This window comes from Taeniopygia guttata, chromosome 2 (assembly GCF_048771995.1).
Source record: "Taeniopygia guttata chromosome 2, bTaeGut7.mat, whole genome shotgun sequence".
Lineage (NCBI taxonomy): Eukaryota > Metazoa > Chordata > Aves > Passeriformes > Estrildidae > Taeniopygia > Taeniopygia guttata.
The window spans coordinates 117197357-117217742 of NC_133026.1; the positions used below are offsets into that span (position 1 = coordinate 117197357).

The 20386-nt window shown below is 37.4% G+C and overlaps 1 protein-coding gene across 1 annotated transcript in view; it reads right to left on the bottom strand.

Annotated features, from left to right (window-relative positions):
* Positions 1 to 20031, bottom strand: part of ARMC1 (armadillo repeat containing 1) — a 33989-nt gene extending 13958 nt beyond the window's left edge. Inside the window, exons 1-3 of the mRNA XM_002198732.7 lie at positions 19820 to 20031; positions 17109 to 17312; positions 12944 to 13035 (exon numbers count right to left, since the gene is read on the bottom strand). Of these exons, the coding sequence (XP_002198768.1) occupies positions 12944 to 13035; positions 17109 to 17300 (284 nt within the window). The 5' untranslated portion in view covers positions 17301 to 17312; positions 19820 to 20031. The remainder of the gene's footprint in view (positions 1 to 12943; positions 13036 to 17108; positions 17313 to 19819) is intronic.
* Between the last annotated feature and the right edge of the window lie 355 nt (positions 20032 to 20386).

Consider the following 20386-nt stretch of genomic DNA (forward strand, 5'->3'; position numbering starts at 1 on the left):
ACTACACAATTCAAGTCTAATAAACATGAAGAGTTTTAAGCCCAAAAATATCTTCATTATCCAAGTTAAGGCTCCAATATTTGACAAGACCTCGGCAAATGCCATCCTAAATAACCTACTCATAAACTAAAAGTATAAACAACTCTCTGACTTAACTTATAGTCATGGAAGAATTCTAAATCACTGAATGTAACAAAGGACTGAATGTGTAATTCTTCATTTTAAAACACTAGTTTGAGAGACCTCATTTACAGAGTGATGCAAGCACCTTTCCAAAAAGTTAAGAGAAAACCTATAATCACATAGAAGCAGACATTTTCATTTGATCCCAATCCTCTTCATACATGCAATCACTGTCCCTATATTTTTCCCTAGGATCCTAAGCAGTGATATTTTCAACCATCATCTTATTTCCGTAACAAACTTTATTCATTGCAATGCATATAGTAGCCCATATGACACAAAAAGCACAAGTAAGAATTTCACAGATTGACACAAATTCTATCACTCTGTTTATCACTGTTGGGCAAGTGCAAGCATATATGCACTGTGCATATATGCACTGTTGGGCAAGTGAAACATTTAAAGTACACACACTAGAGATTTATCATTTAGTCATGAGTAATAAATGGCTAGTCAACATATAGTCAGATCACTATGCTTTAAGACCACTGATATATTTATTTCCAGGTGGACAATTTCTTTTGTAATACATTCTTCCTATACTTAAAGACAGAAGTTGTTTCCAGCAACTAAAGGGAGCAGTATGCTGCAAAGAGTTGTTACATTCTGTAAGAGGGGATTGGGAAATCACTAATCTTTGATTTTAGAAGTGAGACACAGTGATTGACATGGTTTTGATGAAAACTTTAAGCATGAATGACAAGCCTAAAGAAAGAGCATGGTATTAGAGAAAAAGCAATCTGTTTCAAGACAGTTATCTGATCTAGCTGCTTTTCTGCCTGCTCTGCTCCAGTGCCAGGGCAAGATTCTTTCTTATCTCCAAGAATGCTGCTCTTTCTTGTAAGTTTTTAAATGCATCCCATGATACAGTGGGCTCACTCATAAGCACATGACTGCTCTCCTGACTTGTCCCAGGCAGCAGGCACGTTCTTTGAAAACAATTTGAAGAGTAGCATTACTTCAGCGCACACCTTCTCAGAGTCCCAGTATGGTGCTACTACCCTACCATGCTATACCTCAGTTCCCTCTAGCCTCAAAACACAGCAAAGACCAGATAATATGATAGAGCAGCTGACAAAATTATTACCACCTGCTTTCTGAAAAGAAAAATAGTCAAAATCCTGAAGAATACAGACAGCAAGATCCTTGTGTTGGTCAATAACAATATAGAAAGCATAGTAATGGATTAACAACAGGAAAAACAACTTGAAGGTGTAGAACAGGAAAAACAAGAGAACCTGTAGGACTGGGCAAGCTTTAAGTGACAGAATAAGCAGCAGCACCATGGATCATCAAGCCCCAAAACCAAGCAGGTGGACTGCTCAATTAACCTATGCACAGCTTGAGTACAGTAGTGTTATGTGCCTACACTCCAGTGGTATCAACCACGTGCTCCAAGGCAGTTGCACCACGGAAACAAGGCAAGGTCACACAGATTTTTCCTAGATTGCTCCACAGAACTACAAGATGCCTGTCACTCGGCAAGCCTTCCACATACTACTCATGTCATAGCTGTGACAATGTGACCAGGAGACACTAAACTAAAAAGTCTGTAGTAAACAAAGAAATCTGATGTCTTAAGGCTGATTTTGTACTTAACAAGACATACTCCACTGAAATTAGGAGCGAGGATTGGATTTCATAATGCCACTTCCAGCTCAGTTTACATCATGTACTTACTGACCCTGAAGATGTACAGAAACCCCATGAAATTGCTGGGATGTTCTGAAGACTGTTGACAACAAATAAACAAAAACGCCTGAATATTAAATAACTTGTAAACAGGAGTAAAATCACAGTACAATCCCACTAGCTGCTGTAAAATCAGCAACTGTGATATAATTTAAACATTTAGCAAATTGATTAATCACCCATACTTAGAACATTTTCCTGATTCATTCTATTGTCTTCTGATCACAAGAGAATGAACTTTCAAGAATGGGATAATGGATTTGAACATATGCCATATGCTTAACCCAGCTATTCATCCAATTTTGTTTAACTCTTGCTATTTATACATTAAACGGAAAAATCAACTTTTGATCTCCCACAGCTTGGTATCTACCATATGGACATACTCTACATTAAAAAAAACAAAACCAAAAAAACCCCACAGGGCCTGTTAATTCTAAACTCAAAAGGCTTCATAGCAGCATTTGCTAGACAAGAGTCCACATAAAAGACAAACTCCATGATGTTGAATTTCACAGTAGCTAATTCCAACATCTTGCCTGCTAATGAACAGCAATAATTTCATGGATGGCAAAAATAATGTTTATTATAGGGTTTCACCAAATTGAATCAGGGCTAAAAAAAAAATATCTTAAGGGCAACAACTGTCTCTGATCCTTTACAAAGAAAGATATAAAATGTTGGCATTAAAAACCTAGTTCTTCCTGGGAATGATGCTATGTGACCATGTAGAAGTATTGGTAGTACTGAAATCGGTCTCAGCACAGAAGCATTTCAGAAACATCTTGAAGGAAGCCAACCACTTTCTTGTGTTATCAGCATCCTAACAGCACTAAGTATATAATATAATAGCAGTTGATTATAGTCTATAATTATCAGAAAAATCCACTTAGATCTTAAAATCCCCACTGTTTATTCTCGTTTTCAGAAGAAAGGTTAATCTGATTATTTCACTGAAATTTACAGGAGAAAAGTTAAAAAAAAAAAAAAAAAAAAAAAAAAAGGAAGGGTTTGAAAGCTCTAAGATACAGGTTTCCCTAAACAAAGCCTGTATTAATAATAAGAATTAAACTACAGCAGCAAACTGTCCCAGAGAAAAAAGAATGCAGATTTAATCTATGTAGACATATTTGTGTCTAAGCTTTGTATTTGATTAATTTGCTAATACAGTTAATAATAATTCAGTAGAGACTCAAACTAGGTAACTATTGAAACATCTTGTTCTCCTTAAACTACTTATTTATTAGCAAGGAACTGACTTATTTTTAAGTAAGCCAGTATTAGCAGCTTCATTTCTAGTCAAAGGGACTGCAGTCCCCATGCAAAATAGGTTGAAGCATACAACAAGTTTTTAAAAAAGTGTTGTGGGAACTTGATGATGAACTGTATAAATACAGCATGTGCTAACAATTTTAATTTGTTTCAAGTTACATAGGACTTTCTACTGCAAAATTCAATGGAAATCCTGCCAAAAGATATTGTAGCAGGTACTGCAAAACAACAAAGTATCAAAATATATTCCCGGATAGAAATACATCCAGCTGAGAATCACATACTTTAACATAATTGTTCCAGAATAAAATTAACTTCCTTCTGAAATTAAAGCTTCATCCAGAAACTACTAATGAAGGCTGTATCATCATTAGTATCTTCTCAGGCATTTCCCTCTGTAGCATTTATTGCCTGTAATACCCAACTGAAACCAAGTAAGTTCTAATCACACACCAGCACCTTACTATGTTTATTGATCAAGCAGTACTTAGAAATAAAAGAATAATAAACAGGTAATCCACTTATGGTTTCTAAGAAAAAAATCTGCAATTTTTTGGGATGCTCACCATGAAGGTCAAAGACCAGGGACAAATGCCACCTGTGGACAAGGTCACTGTAAATCAACTGTAGACATTTGACACTGGCCGGGGAAGATGAGAAACCTCACAGTGTATCAATGCCCTTTTTGTAAGTAAATTACTCCAGCCTACAATACTGTCAATCCTCACCTGCACTAGTATTAAATACTTCACCACACAATTTGTTGTTTGATTTCAAAGCATCTTAGCTCTTAATTTTAGTAAGCATCAGTAAAAGTCAGCATATTGAAGAATCTACCTCAGCACCTTTTCCTTGTAAACTCAATAGTAACCAGAGAAGGTCACTGTATTCCTGAAATGCTTTCACTACCAGCTGATGACAAGGTTTATCAAGCATTAAAGGCATCCTGTGTTGCCATTACTAATCCTGACTCTTCTGCCAATCCACTTAAATCTCTACCCCTCCACATAGGTACAGAACTGCACCACAGAAAGAAAAGAAGTTGCCTTTTGGCACACCATGTCAGGCAGATCATGAGGCACTAAGTTCAGCATTATAGTATTTGTTTCCTATCTTAGAGCCAGCAGTTATTTAAATATCAGCTTGGATTCTATCATTTTTTAACATATCATAATATTGTGTCTTACTCTGTAAATCAGTTCATTTTTTTTTATAATCAATGTTTCTGAGTTCCATATTTGTTTTACTATAAAGTTGGGGAAAAAAAAAACCAAAAAAGGAAGTAAAACATCTTAAGCTTAAATGACTTTCTAAAATATTTAACTCCCTCTTCCAGCCAATTTCTAAATAAACAAGAAACAGGCTAAGACAGCCTATTGAGCACAAAAGGCTTTTAAACAGACATGTTTTTAATAAAGTTATTTTATATTTAATAACCTTTGTTTTTCAAAGTTCTCCATTTTTTAAATTCTACAATACTCATCACAATATTTCTTGCCTACAGTGAAAAGCAGCTGGCTCATTTTTAACTTCCCAAATGATTTTTCCCCCATTTAAACAGAAAGCACTCAAAGCAATTATGATTGTGGCCCTCCCTCTGTCAGAAAAGCAAGAATAATGCCTATTTACCTAGTAAGAGGTACTGAAAATTCTCTTCCAGGCTTAGGAACCTACGACTTGATAATTTTACATAAATCACCACTGTAGAATTTAGGCACCTCAATGGATAAGTAATTACTTTAATTGCTTATCATATTCTTAAGGCCAGTCATTGCAAACCAACCAAAGGCCATGATTCTGAGGAACTTGCAGGTACTCTTTATAAAAACACTGCATTAACAACTACTTACTTTATTACCTCAGTATTTGTCAATTAGTTTACAAGAAATTCTCAAAATGCCAAAAGAAGGACTATTTCTATCAAAAAAAAAGAGGCAAAAGAAACTGTTGAAATGCAAGCAAGCTCTGTTGTGTCAGAGAAAGTTTTGCTCAACTGCAAGTGCCACACAGAAACCAGTAACAAAAGCTCTGCTGTTTCATGGAGCCTACAAATGCTTTGACATAGCAGAGTAAAAGCTGCTCCATTGAACCAGTATGTACCAAAGTGGTACTCTGAAAAATCCATGGAAGCACAGATCATGGATTACAGTGAGACAGACATCAGGCAGTGTAAATCTGCACAACCAACAGTCCTGATAGAAGTGCCAGACATCAAGTGGAACATTGTGAGGCAAAAGCAGTAGCTTGAAGAGCCAAGAGCAAAACTAAACTGTATTTCTGACTGCAGTCAAAAATATTGTAATACAAATTACACACACGACAGAATGAAAAAAAAATAGAAAACACAAAATCCAAAACTAGATATTAACAACTAAACTGTTGAGTACAGAAACAGTACCAATCATCTAGAGCTCACTAAGCAAGTTGCATGCAATTAGAAATGATGACTGTGTAATGTCTCTGACTGCAGAGAGGTCCTGAGATAAACAAAATAAATCAAAAAGCTCCACTAACATCAAAAGTACATCTTGTAAGGGCACAGAGCAAACCCCTCCATTCGGTCATGCTTTTGTATTTATTTGTGATCAACTCTACATACAAACAGTAAGCTTATCCTAAGTTGTACCACTCAAAACAAACCTTTAGAACTATTATTTACATGACTGCTAAGTTGTATTAACCCATGCAAAATATAAACTCACAGTAGTATTTCAACATGTAAATTGCTAATTACATTGTTTGACTACTCTTACAAATGACATCTGTCTTTTCAAGACTTTAAACCTTATTTCCTTACCTCATAGCAGCCATAAGATTCTCCCAGAAATCCTATTACATTATTACTAAAGTCTAAGTTAATGCCAATATTGTAACAGTAGGATTTTAACTAATGCTTTTTGTGTTTTATATGTCTTCATTTGTTCCTGTGCCTGGACCTCTGTATTGAGAACCTAACTTCCTATATGGTTACTAACACAGAAATACACTAGAGGAAACAAAGACTGCTGAACCAAAGTTGTAAGTTGTTTTTTGTTTGTTGGTTTGCCACAAACTAAAAGAGCAGAACTTGTACTGAGAACACGCCTACCTAACTGAGGTAGCTCACAACATTAAACCCTCTCCCCTAGATATAACCTCCTTCAAATACCAGGAAGCCTTTGATAGACAAAAGGAACCTTCAGTTACTTAGAACAAATGACACGGCATTTTAAAAGAGGACATACTGATGTCCCTACATTTTGTAATATTTTATTATTTTGTTTTGGGGGGAAGGGGCAGAGGATGCTTTGTCAAAAGTAACTTAAGAAACAATTTCCAAAACGTGTACCATTTAGAAAATATACAACAAAAACATTCTTTAAAGAAATTCAGGGTATCTAGGAGAGAGGGGGATATTAAGCTATTTTGCTTAACAATGCTGAACAGAACAGCCTGCAGGCGTCTTCCTGCTGTGACCTTCTATTATTAACAAACACATTGCTCCACCAGTAAATACACTGGAGCCCCACAGCCCAGAGATGCAGCAGCAACCAAGGATGGCATTTTATTGGGAAAAAAAACCAGGAAAGGAAATGCCAGGAAAGTTAACATGGAACAGACAGAGGTATGTGTATTATTCTTCCTTCAGGTAATACACTACAATTTGGAAATAGTGCCTAAAACCAAAGTTTTTGGAACCTGCTGCTCACATGAAAATCCAAGGCCTAGGATAATCACATTTTTCTCCAAAACCACAACTTCTCAGTGCAGAATCACAAGAACTGTAGAGTTAAAAAATGATTATGCAACAGAATCGTGCTTCCCATTGCCCAATCTCAACTGTTTCTCAACTTTGACGTGTTAAAGAAACCCTACATGCCAAGGATTACAAAAACAGCATTACCAAATGATTCAGGTAGAGAAAAATAAAATCTCTACAGTCTATAAAAAGCTGTTTCCTTCTCCTTTCCAGATCAGAATTTAAGTATTCTACTCAATAACAAAAAACTAAATTTCTTACATTTAATGCATTTGTAACTGTAATTTCTCACAACGTATAATCTTGAAGCTGTATGGCAACTTCTCTTTAATCATCAGTATCCCTTTAAATACATAGTTTGCCTACTTCCTAATTAATATATGGCCTTTGCCCTGTCTTTCTCCAACCATTCATCCTTTCACTGAGAAGATAGTATGCCACATAACAAAAAAAATTATAAAACTATTGTGATGCTACATCCCTACTATTTTAATTTCAACAAATACTATCTGAAATACTTGGCTTTTGCCTTTTTTTTTGTCCGATATCATAAATTTAAAATTTGCTGGTTTCAATGCATAATTAAATTTTCAAAAAGCGCAGGTAATTAAGACGACCAAAAATTAAAATTGAGTAAGAAGTCAGCAATTATAGACTGCATGTATTTTACCAGATCTGCAAGGGACTCTAATTAAACACATATTAATTGCCCTAATCTTCTTAGGCAAGTAATAAATTGGAAGAGCTGATTAATGCACTGGATTTAGTTCAGCTTGTTAAATCTGACAACCTGGCAAAGGAAGACTATCTTGAAAAGCTCTTTTAGCTAAGTAATTGGAATTTTACTCTCAGTAATTTGCCATTCCATAATAAGAGCTATTTAGTACATTGACTCTTCATCAGTGTTTTTTTTTAAATACATATTAGTTATACTGAAACAGTACCATTATGCTGCTCATAAAGATTATGAAAAATATGAACTTTGACCTTTATTGTCCATCAAAAGACACTTTCACTCTGAACACAAATTAGTGTATTTCCTTGTAGGCAATAAATCTTAATTAATTTTAATTCTAGAAGCTGCTAATAACATTTTAGAAAGCCCATATGGACACATTAAGTCCTCTGCACAATTCATAAAGCCAGCAACTAAACCAGTTTTCAATATTAAATTACTGCTGATGACTGCTGGAATACAATGAAACACCAGTATTCAAAGAGCTTCAATCTCTTCTACCTTTTTTTACCTATTTATGCAAACACTTCTGCACATACACATGATAAGAGAGTGTAACATTTTTGTAATATCAACCATAAAAAAAAAGAAGTTTGGAAACCTCCAGGTAGAGATTTTAAAGGCCTGATATATCTCCAACACAATTGCTTACTCCTAGCTTATAACATGGAAAAATTCCTCAAGTTTCACTGAAAAATAAGCAGATGTAGGTGAATAAAATAAAAATCTCCCTCGCTAAGGAAAAAAGCAGCAAGTAAAGAACAGAGAATTGGAAATTTTTATACTTGAAAAATGTTTTGAAGTATTCCATGAAAGCTGAAACAGCTCTTCATATGTCCTAGAAAATGTGAAAGTATATAGTCTTTCACATGAAGAAGCTTACAAAGCCATGTGTTCCAAATCAAGTTCAGTCAGAAAACAAATCCTAAATATAAAAATATCTAGCTGCCATCAAATTTTCATTCTGTACTCCTCAGAGCTGACATCCTATACTTCTCCTATAGAACCTGTAACTTACAGGATCTACATTTAAAATTTGTTACTCTTCTGTTAGCAAAATCTAGTGTTCATACACCTTGAAAAATCAGTCATAGTGAACCTGAAACCTATTCTTTGTTCCTTAAGTGTAGTATCAACTAAGGAGTCAGTCAGACATCAGTTTTGAGCCACAACATGATTTTCACAACTGAGCTTTAACACTTAGAATAAGCAAAACAGCAAAAAATTGATCACATAATACTATGTCGATAGACGTTGAACTCTGATGTCTCAAGTATTTCTTACACACTGTTCATGATGCAGTGCCATTTACTGCTCATCACTGAGGTCAGTAGCACAGGAGAAATTCTTTACTGTGAGGGTGGTGAGGCATTGGCACAGGCTGCCCAGAGAAGCTGTAGATTCCCCAACCCTAGAAGTGTTCAAGGCCAAGTTGGATGGTGCTCCGAGCAACCTGGTCGAGGTGTCCCTGCCCAAGGCAGGGGGCCGGAACCAGATGATCTTTAAGGTCCCTTCCAACCCAGGTCATTCTATGATTCTATGACTGGATAAACAGGTGGCACTCAATTTCAACTCATCTTCAGTAGTCTTCATGAAAGAAATAGTCCTTTGCCATCGATATTGAGCTTAATTAAGTGGAATAGCCTTTTCCCATTGGTTGTGCATTGAAATAGAAGGGTTGGGGCTTCTGCCTGAGGCTCCTATGTACTACTACAAGATGCCATCAGTAGAAAACCAATTCCAGCTACTTTCCAGATGATGGCATTGAGCATTTAAAGATCTGTTAGACTTGTTATGAGCTTGTTATGAGCTGCACTTAGGTTATCAGAAAAAATTCCGTATCTGAACCTGAGGTCTCTAACACAGAAACCTTCACGGCTTATAAAAAGAGCCCTCAAATTTCAGGATTTGTGTAACTGACAGCAAAAAAAATGGAATGCTAAAAAACCTCAACTTCCTAGCACAGCATCAGTTCACCACTGCTGAACATAAACTTAAGTCTGAAATATGATAATTATTCAGTTGGTGATTTGCCTGTGCTCCATTTCATTGCTTGAGAAGACATAGCACAGCTTTATCAGTGGCAGAGTACAGTTTGTTATAAATCAGCACTGAACATTTAGTTAACATATTATTTAGTTAAGTGAGAAAATGGACAGTGAGAGTTGAAAAATCCTTAGTGAAAAGGAACTATTCAGATAGCAGGATGTGCATCATCTGTCAGGAGCAAAAAGCCAGTGACTACAACTTCTGGTCCAAAAGATGCTGGGTTCTGTCTCACTTGAAAGAAAGAAACAAAAACAGGAAAAGCAGAATTTTGAAAGAAGGTCCTATCTTTTTTGTATAATTTGTTTGCATTTCTGTACCACATTGCAAAAAAAACTTAAATACCAAATTAAATTATGAAAATAATAAAAAATACTTTAGATAGAGCAATGAGTTAAATATACAGATTCTGGAAAGTACATGGGAACAGAGAGCATGAAGTAATCTAGACCAAAGCATCTATTAATGTCTAGTTTCAGCTCAACAGACTACATCATCTTCTGCTAAACTGAAATAAATTAAAAGCTAGAACCGGCATTTTGTAAAGCAAATCAAAGACAGCAGAGACCTTGTTTTCTGCCCTATAGATTTTCTAACAAAAAATCCCACAACCCAAAACCTAATTGTGATAAAAACAAGTCTACATTTATGTTCTCAGCACTTTTCTACCATCTTTCCCCATATTTATGAAGGCAGTACAAAACTCAACTCCAGCATTTCCTGTCAACATTAAAACCTAAAATCCTGACAAGCACATGACAAAGTCTTGTGGTTGAAGATGCTATGTATTTAAATTTTCATGATATCACACTTTCCAAATGTTACAAGCATACAAATCAAACGTATGTTCTTACTGTTGCCAAAGAGCTTTCTAGAAAAAAAAAAAAAAAACAAACCAAAAAAACCACCTACAAGTTTTCCAGTGTTCATTGATTTATCTCTCATTTTCTGCACATATCTGAACTTCGCTCTTTTGGCCCCTGAAATTGAAACCTAGGAAAAAATGTTGTTGCAGAGATTTCCATAAAATTCTTTAATGTTTCCCAAGTAATATTTGCAAGCTACACAGACTGATAATGAACTACCACTCCCCTCTCAACTTTTTCAGGATGTCTCTGCAGTCTAAATAGACATGTAATCTATACTAAAAGTAAGAGCTTTTAAAACACATGCTTCTGTTATTACCTAAATGTTTCAGGTCTTATTGTTACTATAAAAGTAGCAAAGACTTCTGTATATTGCACTTAATTATGCTGGTCTTTAGAAAAGGTGAATATCATAAGACTTAATTCCATTTTTCTCTCTATATATCATATTAGAACACCTATCACTTCAAAAGTTATAATTATGACATTATTTAAAAAAAAATTGACACATCTCTTCTAATTTTTAGTAACTTCATTCATTTTTCAAGACACATGTTTTAAATCCTTGTGTTTTGCGTAACTGGTGAATCACAAGATGACACTCGGGCATAATGCTGAATTACATGCCAATACATTGTCTTTAGCTTTAGCACAATTAATGAAGTCCTTAAAGGTAAACAGTATGAATATTTCCGAGATCACACAGAACTTGAGTACAAACATCATTTCCCCTCCTTCAGGTTCACATGTATAGATAGGGAGTGTCAGAAAGAGGGAAATACAACAATAATCCTATAATATCCAATAATAACCCCGAATCCTGGGCTGCATCAAAAGTGTGGCCAACAGGTTGAAGGAGATGATTCTCCCCCTCTACTCTGCTCTTGTGAGATCCCACCTGAACTGCTGAGCACAGTTACAGTGCCCCCAACATAAGGAGGACACAGAAATATTGGAGCAAGTCCAGAGGAGAGCCACAAAGTTGATAAGAGGATTGGAGCAGCTCCCTTACAAAGACAGGCTGAGGATGTTGGGGCTCTTCAGCTTGGAGAAGGGAAGGTTGGGTGGAAACCTCATTGTAACCGTTCAGTTTTTGACAAGGCCTACTGGGAAACCCGAGTGGGGACTCTTCATCAGGAACTGCAGCAACAGGACACGGTGCAATAGGCACAAATTAAAAGAGGTTAGATATTAGGGAGAAATTATTTACAGTGACAGTGGTTAGGCACTGGAACAGATTGCCCAGTGAGGTTGTGGGTGCCCCAACCCTGGCAGTGTTCAAATCCAGGTTGGATAAGGCCTTGAGAAACTTGGTCTAGTAGGTAGGGACTAGATGATCCTTAAGGTCCATTCCAACCCCTTAACATTCTGTGATAATAGGACACACTGCCAAGAACTGGTGGGGCTGTGGGATGAAGGAACTAGCAAAGTCTAGCCTTGTGTTTTTCTAAAAGAAACTCGTGCATCTACAGCACAAGTGACAGAGGTTCAACTAATATATTAAAATATTCAAAACTTTTCTATTTAAATATTTAATATACAATTCCACTTGTATTTTACCCTCTTTTATATAATTGTTTTAAACATTCATCTGAGACATCTCAATGCAGCAACATGACTTTTCTCCTCCCCCATGGAACTGCTCCTCCCATCTCCAAAGTCCAGAGCTCCAACAGAGCACTACCAAACTGTGTAGTTCAGATAGTTTGATGGCAAGTTAATTTCTGCTATGACAGACTAATCTTTGAAGGAGGCTGTTGGGGTTTCTTTTGAATAGTGATTCACCTTAATCACATAAATTTCTGTTAAGTGCACACATGCATCATCTCCAGGGTGCATGTACAGAGATCTTCCAGTAGTCAAAGACTCAGCAGTTAGATATCTTGCGAAAATCCAACAATCACAAATTTTAAGTGGCATAACCCATCTGACAGCTTATACAAAGATATCAGAGACCACTACAAACCTCATTAATTTCTACTCCATCTGCAACATGTTCTCCAACACAGAACTGCAGACATGTACTCCCAAAAATACAATGAAACAAATTCCCTACCTAAAGGTAGGGTTCAAAGAATAAATGTGGCAGATGCCAAGCTATTTATTTAAATGCACTAATGCAAAGTAACCTTATACAATGACGAGAAGGATTATAAGAGAACCTGAAGCGACAAAATTAGTTAGCATGTAACAAGGCAAAAAAACCTTGTTGTTTGGCAAATGACCTGCAAATGAATATTTCTTGACTATTTCAAAATACCGTAAAATGAAAATCATTAATTGCTTGCAGTCACATAATTTCAAGAAGGAAATATTAGAAACTTAGTATACAAATTCAGTCCAAGTTTCACTCTGCATCACAATTATATGTTTACACTGTTTGGATCCAACATCCCATTGTAAACTTACTTTTGTATTACATTCTGTAAGCTGAGCATCATACCCAATTCACTTTTCATCTTTTCTCTGTTGACACGGCACTCAGCCAAATAGCGGAGAGCCTAAAAGAAAGAGGACCACAGATTAGCAATACATCCAGTATATTACCAGTCATTTCTGTCAGTGCACATCTGCAAAACAGTCACAGAGGCAGTTTTAGTAGGAAGAGAAAGAATTATCACCTACTATGAACATAAAAAAATTCTATTATTTTTATAAATACACAAAGCACAGAATATCTAATCTATGAGAATAGGTTGAGAGACTGGGTTTGCTTATACCAGCTGAGAGCCTAAGGGACAATCTAACAGCTGTCTACAGCTATGCAAAAAGCTTTTACAAAGATGGTCCAGCCCAACTTTCCTCTACAGCAGCAGACAAGGGGAACAGCCACAAATTGTAGCTTGGGAAGTTCAGGTAAATCAGGTATTATAAAAAGCTTTTTTCCTCTGAAGGTAGTACAACACTGGAACAGATGACCTAGTGGAACTGCAGAATGAACAAGACAAAGCTACAACTGACCTGATTGAGTGCTGGTGATAGTCCCAATTCAAACAGGAAACTGAAGTGAATGACTTCCAGAAGTCCCTTCCAATAAACACTTTTGTGACCTGAGATCTAAAGTAGTTTTTATATATGATGCTTCCAGTACAATTTCCATCAATTCTGTGGGCTCCCCAAGTATTAGAAATAGAAACCTCACCACTGCTAAGTTCTTACTGTCCACAAAAAGATGTCTAACACATGTATAAGCTTTTGAAGACTAATTGCAATGTCATCATTCCATGCAGGAATAAGAAGATCAGCAGCAGCAAGCTTCTTAGCTTACTGTGACCTAAACTGGGAAATTGCACTTATTTGTTGCTCAAGGTTTTGTTTACTTGACTTTCAAGGTAGATTCTTTGCACAACTTTACACTGTTGACCCCAGTTGGTAACTGCATATTAATATGACCTCCTAACATAACACTCTTCCAATTAAAATGTCGGTCCTTCTTTTCATGAGACATCTCTCTATTGTTTGTGATGAGAAAGTTTTCTTAGAAGGAGCCTCCAAAGGTGTTTTACTGATGTAGGTACAAGAACTGCACTTGAAAAATCCTGCAATACACAAATACAATGATTTATAATACGGGGTTTGTGACACAGGGTTTAGAAGTACACCAACTCTTTATATATAGCCATGTAGCAGCTACACTGCACAGTAACTGCTTTAAAAATAACATGCTCCTTAATCCCTTCAGAAATAGAGGACTAATCATCGGGGTTTGTTTTTTCCAAGTCATCTTCAGCACATATTAGGTAAAATTCACAAGACTATTTTATTGCCTTTCAAGAAACTCTGGCTGCTGTCTGGCATGGTAAGAACCTGAGATGTGATTTCTGTTATTTCCTGATGCAGACCAGTATCAATAGTTGCAGCTTATAAATGTTGTATATCCATTTATTATCTTACTTTTCAACTATGGGGAAATACCTAAATGATACCTCTCAACTAACTTGCATGCTATGAAATGTATCCTTGCTGGTGTAACAAGTTTCTCATTTTTATTCTGGCAATTTAGTAAGCGTGCAACTCAGCTGGACAAGGAAAAACCTATTCTATTAGCAGCTAATTTTTTGAGTCACAGCTCAAATAAGTCCAAAGTCATGAGACCAACTTAACTGACCCAACTTTTCAACACTAGGAAGTTCCTATGCCTTCTGCTTCCCGCGGGAGATACAAAGGTATCCCTTCAAAGAAGTGAGAACAATTACACTTACTAAATACAGTACACTGAAAGCATAGAGAAAGTTACTGATATGAACTTCGGCTCAGCTTCTGTTCAGTTAAACACTTACCTGTGTTAGCTTTAAGGCTCACATAAGTGAATCTATAAGTAAGTTCAACATAATGAACAGTACTACCAGCATAGTTTAACATAAAATACACTGCTGCCAGTCTTGATAAAAATACATCTTTGATGGTTTTTATGTGAAATTTTAAAGTAGTTCCTTAATTTCAGGGTCCTATTAATAAAATTTTAGTCCAAATTTAAGAGGGGAAAGATTAATAGTACTGCCTCTGTTACTTCTGATTTTTTTATAAATCATTCAAAACTTCTAACGTTTGAAGTATATAATAAAGAATTTCTGAAATCAAGACTAGAGAAAACCAGAAATAGAAATATATAGAACATCCATATCAATTCTTCATCAGATATAAAGAAAAACACCCCCCTGAAAAGTTATACAACATATCAAAAAAGTTAAACATGGAACTATTATGATTCATACAGATTATTACAATTTCAAGTACAGCAATTTCTGAGCAGTACAGTAAGAAATTGCAAGTCGGTGCTGCACATCCCTTTATTAGGTACACATTTAATGAAAGATCATTACTTTTAGCTATTTCTATTCAAATTGAAGCACTTTTTGACCAACAGGATGACTACAGAAACAAAAGGACTTTTCAGAATGGAAAAATATAAAACCTGAAGTCTAAAAAGTTGGCAGCAAACATATTTAAATCTTCAGAACTGAAGCAGTTCAAGAACTCATTAACACAAGAGTCTGAGTAGCAGACCAGAACATGCATTCACAGTAAACTGATCCATTTCTCATTGCAGCCATATCCTGGTCTCTAAATCCTGACTCTTAATCCATTCTAACTGTAGGTTATCACTACATGCAACAACCCATCTGCCTCCCATCCTCACCCAAGACTTCCTTTCAACACAACTTGAGTACTATCAGGGGCTGTGGAATACACTGCAAAGTGGATTAATCTTGACAAAACCAGTCCTTTCACGTAGAACTAGTTTTTGTAACATGATCAAGAGACTGATTTGTGAATCTCATGCAAGCATGAGAATACACAGCCCAACTAACAAAGGAAGGAAAAAGACAGTGGGACATCCAAACAAGAACTTCTTTTAAGATCACAGCCTAAGGCAACTACACTGGGAAGAAAACCAATGCAACACATTTCCAAGAACCGTAAACTCAAATCTATGTTCTCCTACTGAAGAAAATTATAGACTGCCCCATGCTGTGGCAAGGCTAACCTAGAAAACAATTAGCAGGACACAGGTTTCCTGGCTTACGGGACTTCTCTCCCAAACAAAAAAGAAATCAAGAGTCACTAAAATAATTTCAACAAGTCCACAAATACCCACTATGAAAGCAACACAAATGAAAAACAGAATTATGGCACAAATAGGTCTCAGTGATATAAAGAATAATGTATGCTTGCCACGTATACATGTAAAAGCCAGAGTTCTTTGTTCTTTCACATTCTTTACAATTAAATAATGACATAATTGAAGAGAAAGGAGCACTACATAAACTTCAGTAATTCATAATCTTAGAAGTCTAATTCAGCTCTTGAAATTACTAAATTCTGACTTTCGTTTCTCTCATTTCTAAGTAATAAATACATTTTTAAGCTAATATTACACTTCAGGAAAAGAAATCAGGACTTCAGCGCTTATGATTAAGAATGAGAAGAAACAGGCAAAAGCTGGAACAAGTTATATTAGATACAGATAGATTTTGGGTTGATTGGTCCTTTCAAGTTTGAGAAGGTTTTGTTTGTTTATAATACCATGAGGCTGTTCAAATGCTGAACAGTGTGCCAGAGAGGTTATGGAATCTTCATCCTTCAAGGTGTTGAAGATCAAGCAAACACAACCATGAGTTGTGATCTGAGTGCACCTAATTTGGGCATGGGACAGGACTACATTGCCTCAGGAGCTTGTTTCTAACCTATCCTATGACTGGATTTTGACTTTTATAAAGTGAAAATCAAATCCCTGTCCATATTTACCAAGCTCTATGACTTCATCTTAACAAAGAGATTTAAGGGTCCTTACCTCACTCCACATAAAAAGTGAATTAGCTGTACTAGAGAAAAAATGCAAAGTAAATTAATATATTTTAAAATATCCCCTGGAACAATGTGTCATTTTTGAAATACATGTTTTTTTTTAAAAAACACATGCAATTAATACCAACATTATATAAAACCAGGCATTATTTTTCACGTTTTTACTTGTTTAAACAATTTCATTTGTAAACTGCATGTTTAATCAACTTGTTTAGCAAAGTTTAAAAATGCCCTACCAACACAGAAATTTATCCAGAATACTTACTAGTAAAGCTGAATGAACAACCTGAGGGTTGGGATGGTCCAAAAACAGAATAAGACCTGGCAGGCATCCTTGATCCTGAACAATGGCCCGTCTGTTCAATGGATCCGCTGCTAGATCTCGGAGTTGGTTAACCACAGATAGTGCATCAGGCTCCTCACTCATAGCAGAATTCATCTTTTCTGCACCATTCATACAAAATACATGCTGAAAAAAAAATTATTACCACTATCACAACATTTATCATCAATTAAAACAGAGACAAAAAAAAAAAGCACAAAGGCAATTATTTGTTCAAAACAAAAAGGTATAAAAAACTCAAGGACTAGAATTCATGGTAGGTGGATGGAATTGGTAAGGATGTGTGGGTCCTGAAATTTATAAACTGGAAATCTAAACTTCCTGCGCAGAGAACAGATATATTTGGATAATAAGATTTTTATTTGTTTCCTATACATCATTTCAGACCAGTCAATCTTTATGGGAGTCTTGTGTGTTGTTTTTTTCTCCTTACACTAGTGACAAATGTTTTCAATAAATCCAGTCTTCTCACAAGGCACCCTAGAAGACTATAAACATCTTTCTGTGTAAAGGTGCAAAAAACAAAATCTTTTCAGAGTAGCTTTGGCAATCAAAAGGTTTTACAGAAAAATGAACCACAAAAAATCAACAGTGCATCAAGAACAGTGAACATTAAGCTCTATTCTATATATCAAATAACTAGTGTAATGCCACACATTCAAAGATAGAAACGGCCTTAGAGGCTGTGTTTGAGTTGTTTTTTCTCCTTTTCACAAGTATCCCTCAATAAAAGAGAGCAAGCAGGTCACGCCTTGCTCAGTCGAAGTCCAAGCCACCAGATCGATTTCAAAGGAGACGTGTTAGTGTGAGAGTATCAGATTGCAGAGCTGTTTAATAATAACTACTTAACAGGCAACAAAAGCATAGGTTTGTTCAGAGAAAATGCTAATATCTTGGAGTAAAAAAACCAATTTCCTTGTGCCTCAGAAACTACTAAATGCTAACTGTAGTCCTGGTTGTTGCCAGTACCAACTCAGCCAAGTAACTTTAGGCACAAAAGTGGGAGTGAATACATATTGTTAATTTGTTAAATCACTTGTTTTCCCCCAAATAAAGAACAAATACAATTTTAAAGCAATCACATTCTTTTAACATCATTTGCCAACATTAAATAGTTTTTCTTCACTGAAGGTTGGCCTCTGAGGAACATAAATTTACCACACTCATCAAAAACAATGAACCATAAACATGTATTTAGATTATGATAATTTCTGAAATTTTCACTGAGAAAAAAAATGCTGTTAATCTCTAAGTCAATGCTCCTTACTTCAGGAGATTGCTAGAGTGAAAAGTACAGGCCAATTATTAGCTTCCAGACTATTTATATGGACTATCAGAAATCAAAAAGATATCAACTGGGAGATACAGTAGCTCAACCAATACAAGTTTGTTTTCCAAAGGAAAAACTCTAATATAAAAGAAACAAAACAAAACCTCAGGAAACAAAACCACCAAACAAACAAAGCCAAACCAACTCTGTTGAGTATTATTAAATATTCTCCATAGTACAGGAAGGAACTTACTATTCAAGACTTAAAAATCAAGTCAGGAGTGGAGCTGATGCTAACCAAAGTCTCCGACTTCCATGTCCGTGTCCCAAGCACCAGATTATTCTTATAACTCTTTCCATCCTGATCACCTTTTGCCTTTTTACTTCTAATCCCCTGAAAAAACCCACCCACAAAACCAAGTTTTACCCTCTCCTATTCCATTAGGCTACACTCATCTGAAGGGAGCTCCAAGAAAGATGGAGAGGGACAAAGGCATATCACTATATGCCTTCACAAAGGCATACAGTGACAGGACAAGGGCTAAGGTCTTTAACCTGAAAAGGGGGCAGGTTTGGATTAGAGAGTGGAAGAAATTGCTGTCAGGGTGGTGATGCATTTGAACAAGTTACCCAGAAGCTGTGGATGCCCCATCCCTAGAAGTGTTCAAGGCCAACTTGGATGGAGCTCTGAGCAACGTGGTCCAGTGGAAGGTGTTCCTGCTCAGGGTAGGGGGCTTAGAACTAGATGTTCTTCAAGGTCCCTTCCAACCCAAACCATTACATGATTATGCTATCCTCAGACTCTTCTCCATCTCTCCTAAGCTTCAACTCCGGAGACAGCTCTGAAACCCTCACCCTTCTCCACGACCTGCAAAAACCAATTCCACCAAAACTCGCACCCCTGCCCACTTCCCGGAGTATTTTTTAATTTAAAAAAAAAAAAAATTGGTCTTAAAAGTTATAATAAGATATCTATAATTCAGGAGTGTGGCAGAGCAGCGAGCTAGATGCCTGCTCTTGTCCCCTGTTCGTAGCTTTGAGATCAAAGCCCGACCCAGGCACCACGACCCTGTCTCTCTGTCGCTCTCCCCCTCCGCTCTGTGCTCTGGCCGGGGCGGCCCTGGAGAGGCACTTCCACAGCTCCGCTGCAGCCCTCCCCAGGCGGCCGAGGCCTCAGCCCGCCTGGGACCAGGCCCGGGACTCAGCTCCCCAGGCCCCGCGGCCGGCGGAGACTCAGCCCCGCAGTCACCGGCAACAGGAGCTCCGGAATGCGTTTGGAAGGCAAGGGGGGTCTCGGTCGCACACGCCGCCCCCTCACGGTCCTTCCCGGAGCGGCCTGTTCCCCTCCCCGGCAGGGCCGTACCGTCGCAGAAGCCGTCCCCGGGCGGACTCGCAGCTCAGCTCCGCGCCCCCATGTCCCACGGGGCGGGGCGGCCTGCGGAGAGCGGCGGGAGGAGCACGGGAAGAGGCTCGGGAAGAACCGCGGGATGAGCACCGGAACGAGAGCGCCCGCACCGCCCACCGGAGCCCGCTCTGACCCCGCACCGCTCAACGCCGCGCGCCGCGATTGGCGCGTACTGAGCGCGGACCTCCGCCAATCGTGGAGGTCTTTGTTCGTGGGAGGCGCGCGGTGAAGGCAGGGAGGTGTAGTCCGAGCGCTGTAGTACAGAAACACACCCCTCGCACAGCTGCATTTGTTTTGTTTTGTTGTTTTTTTTTTTTCTCTCCAAAGACGGCTACCACCAGAACTTGAATTTACTGCTCAAATAAAGTGTAGCGTGTTCTGTAAAACAATCTAGAGTGAATCACACTTGATGCTGTATGGACAGCGAGTGCGCATCTCCTGGGTCAAAATCCGAAGCGGGTATTCCCCACCCCACGAGATACCGAAATTAGATTTGGTTTGGTATCAAATCAAGGCATCGTTAAG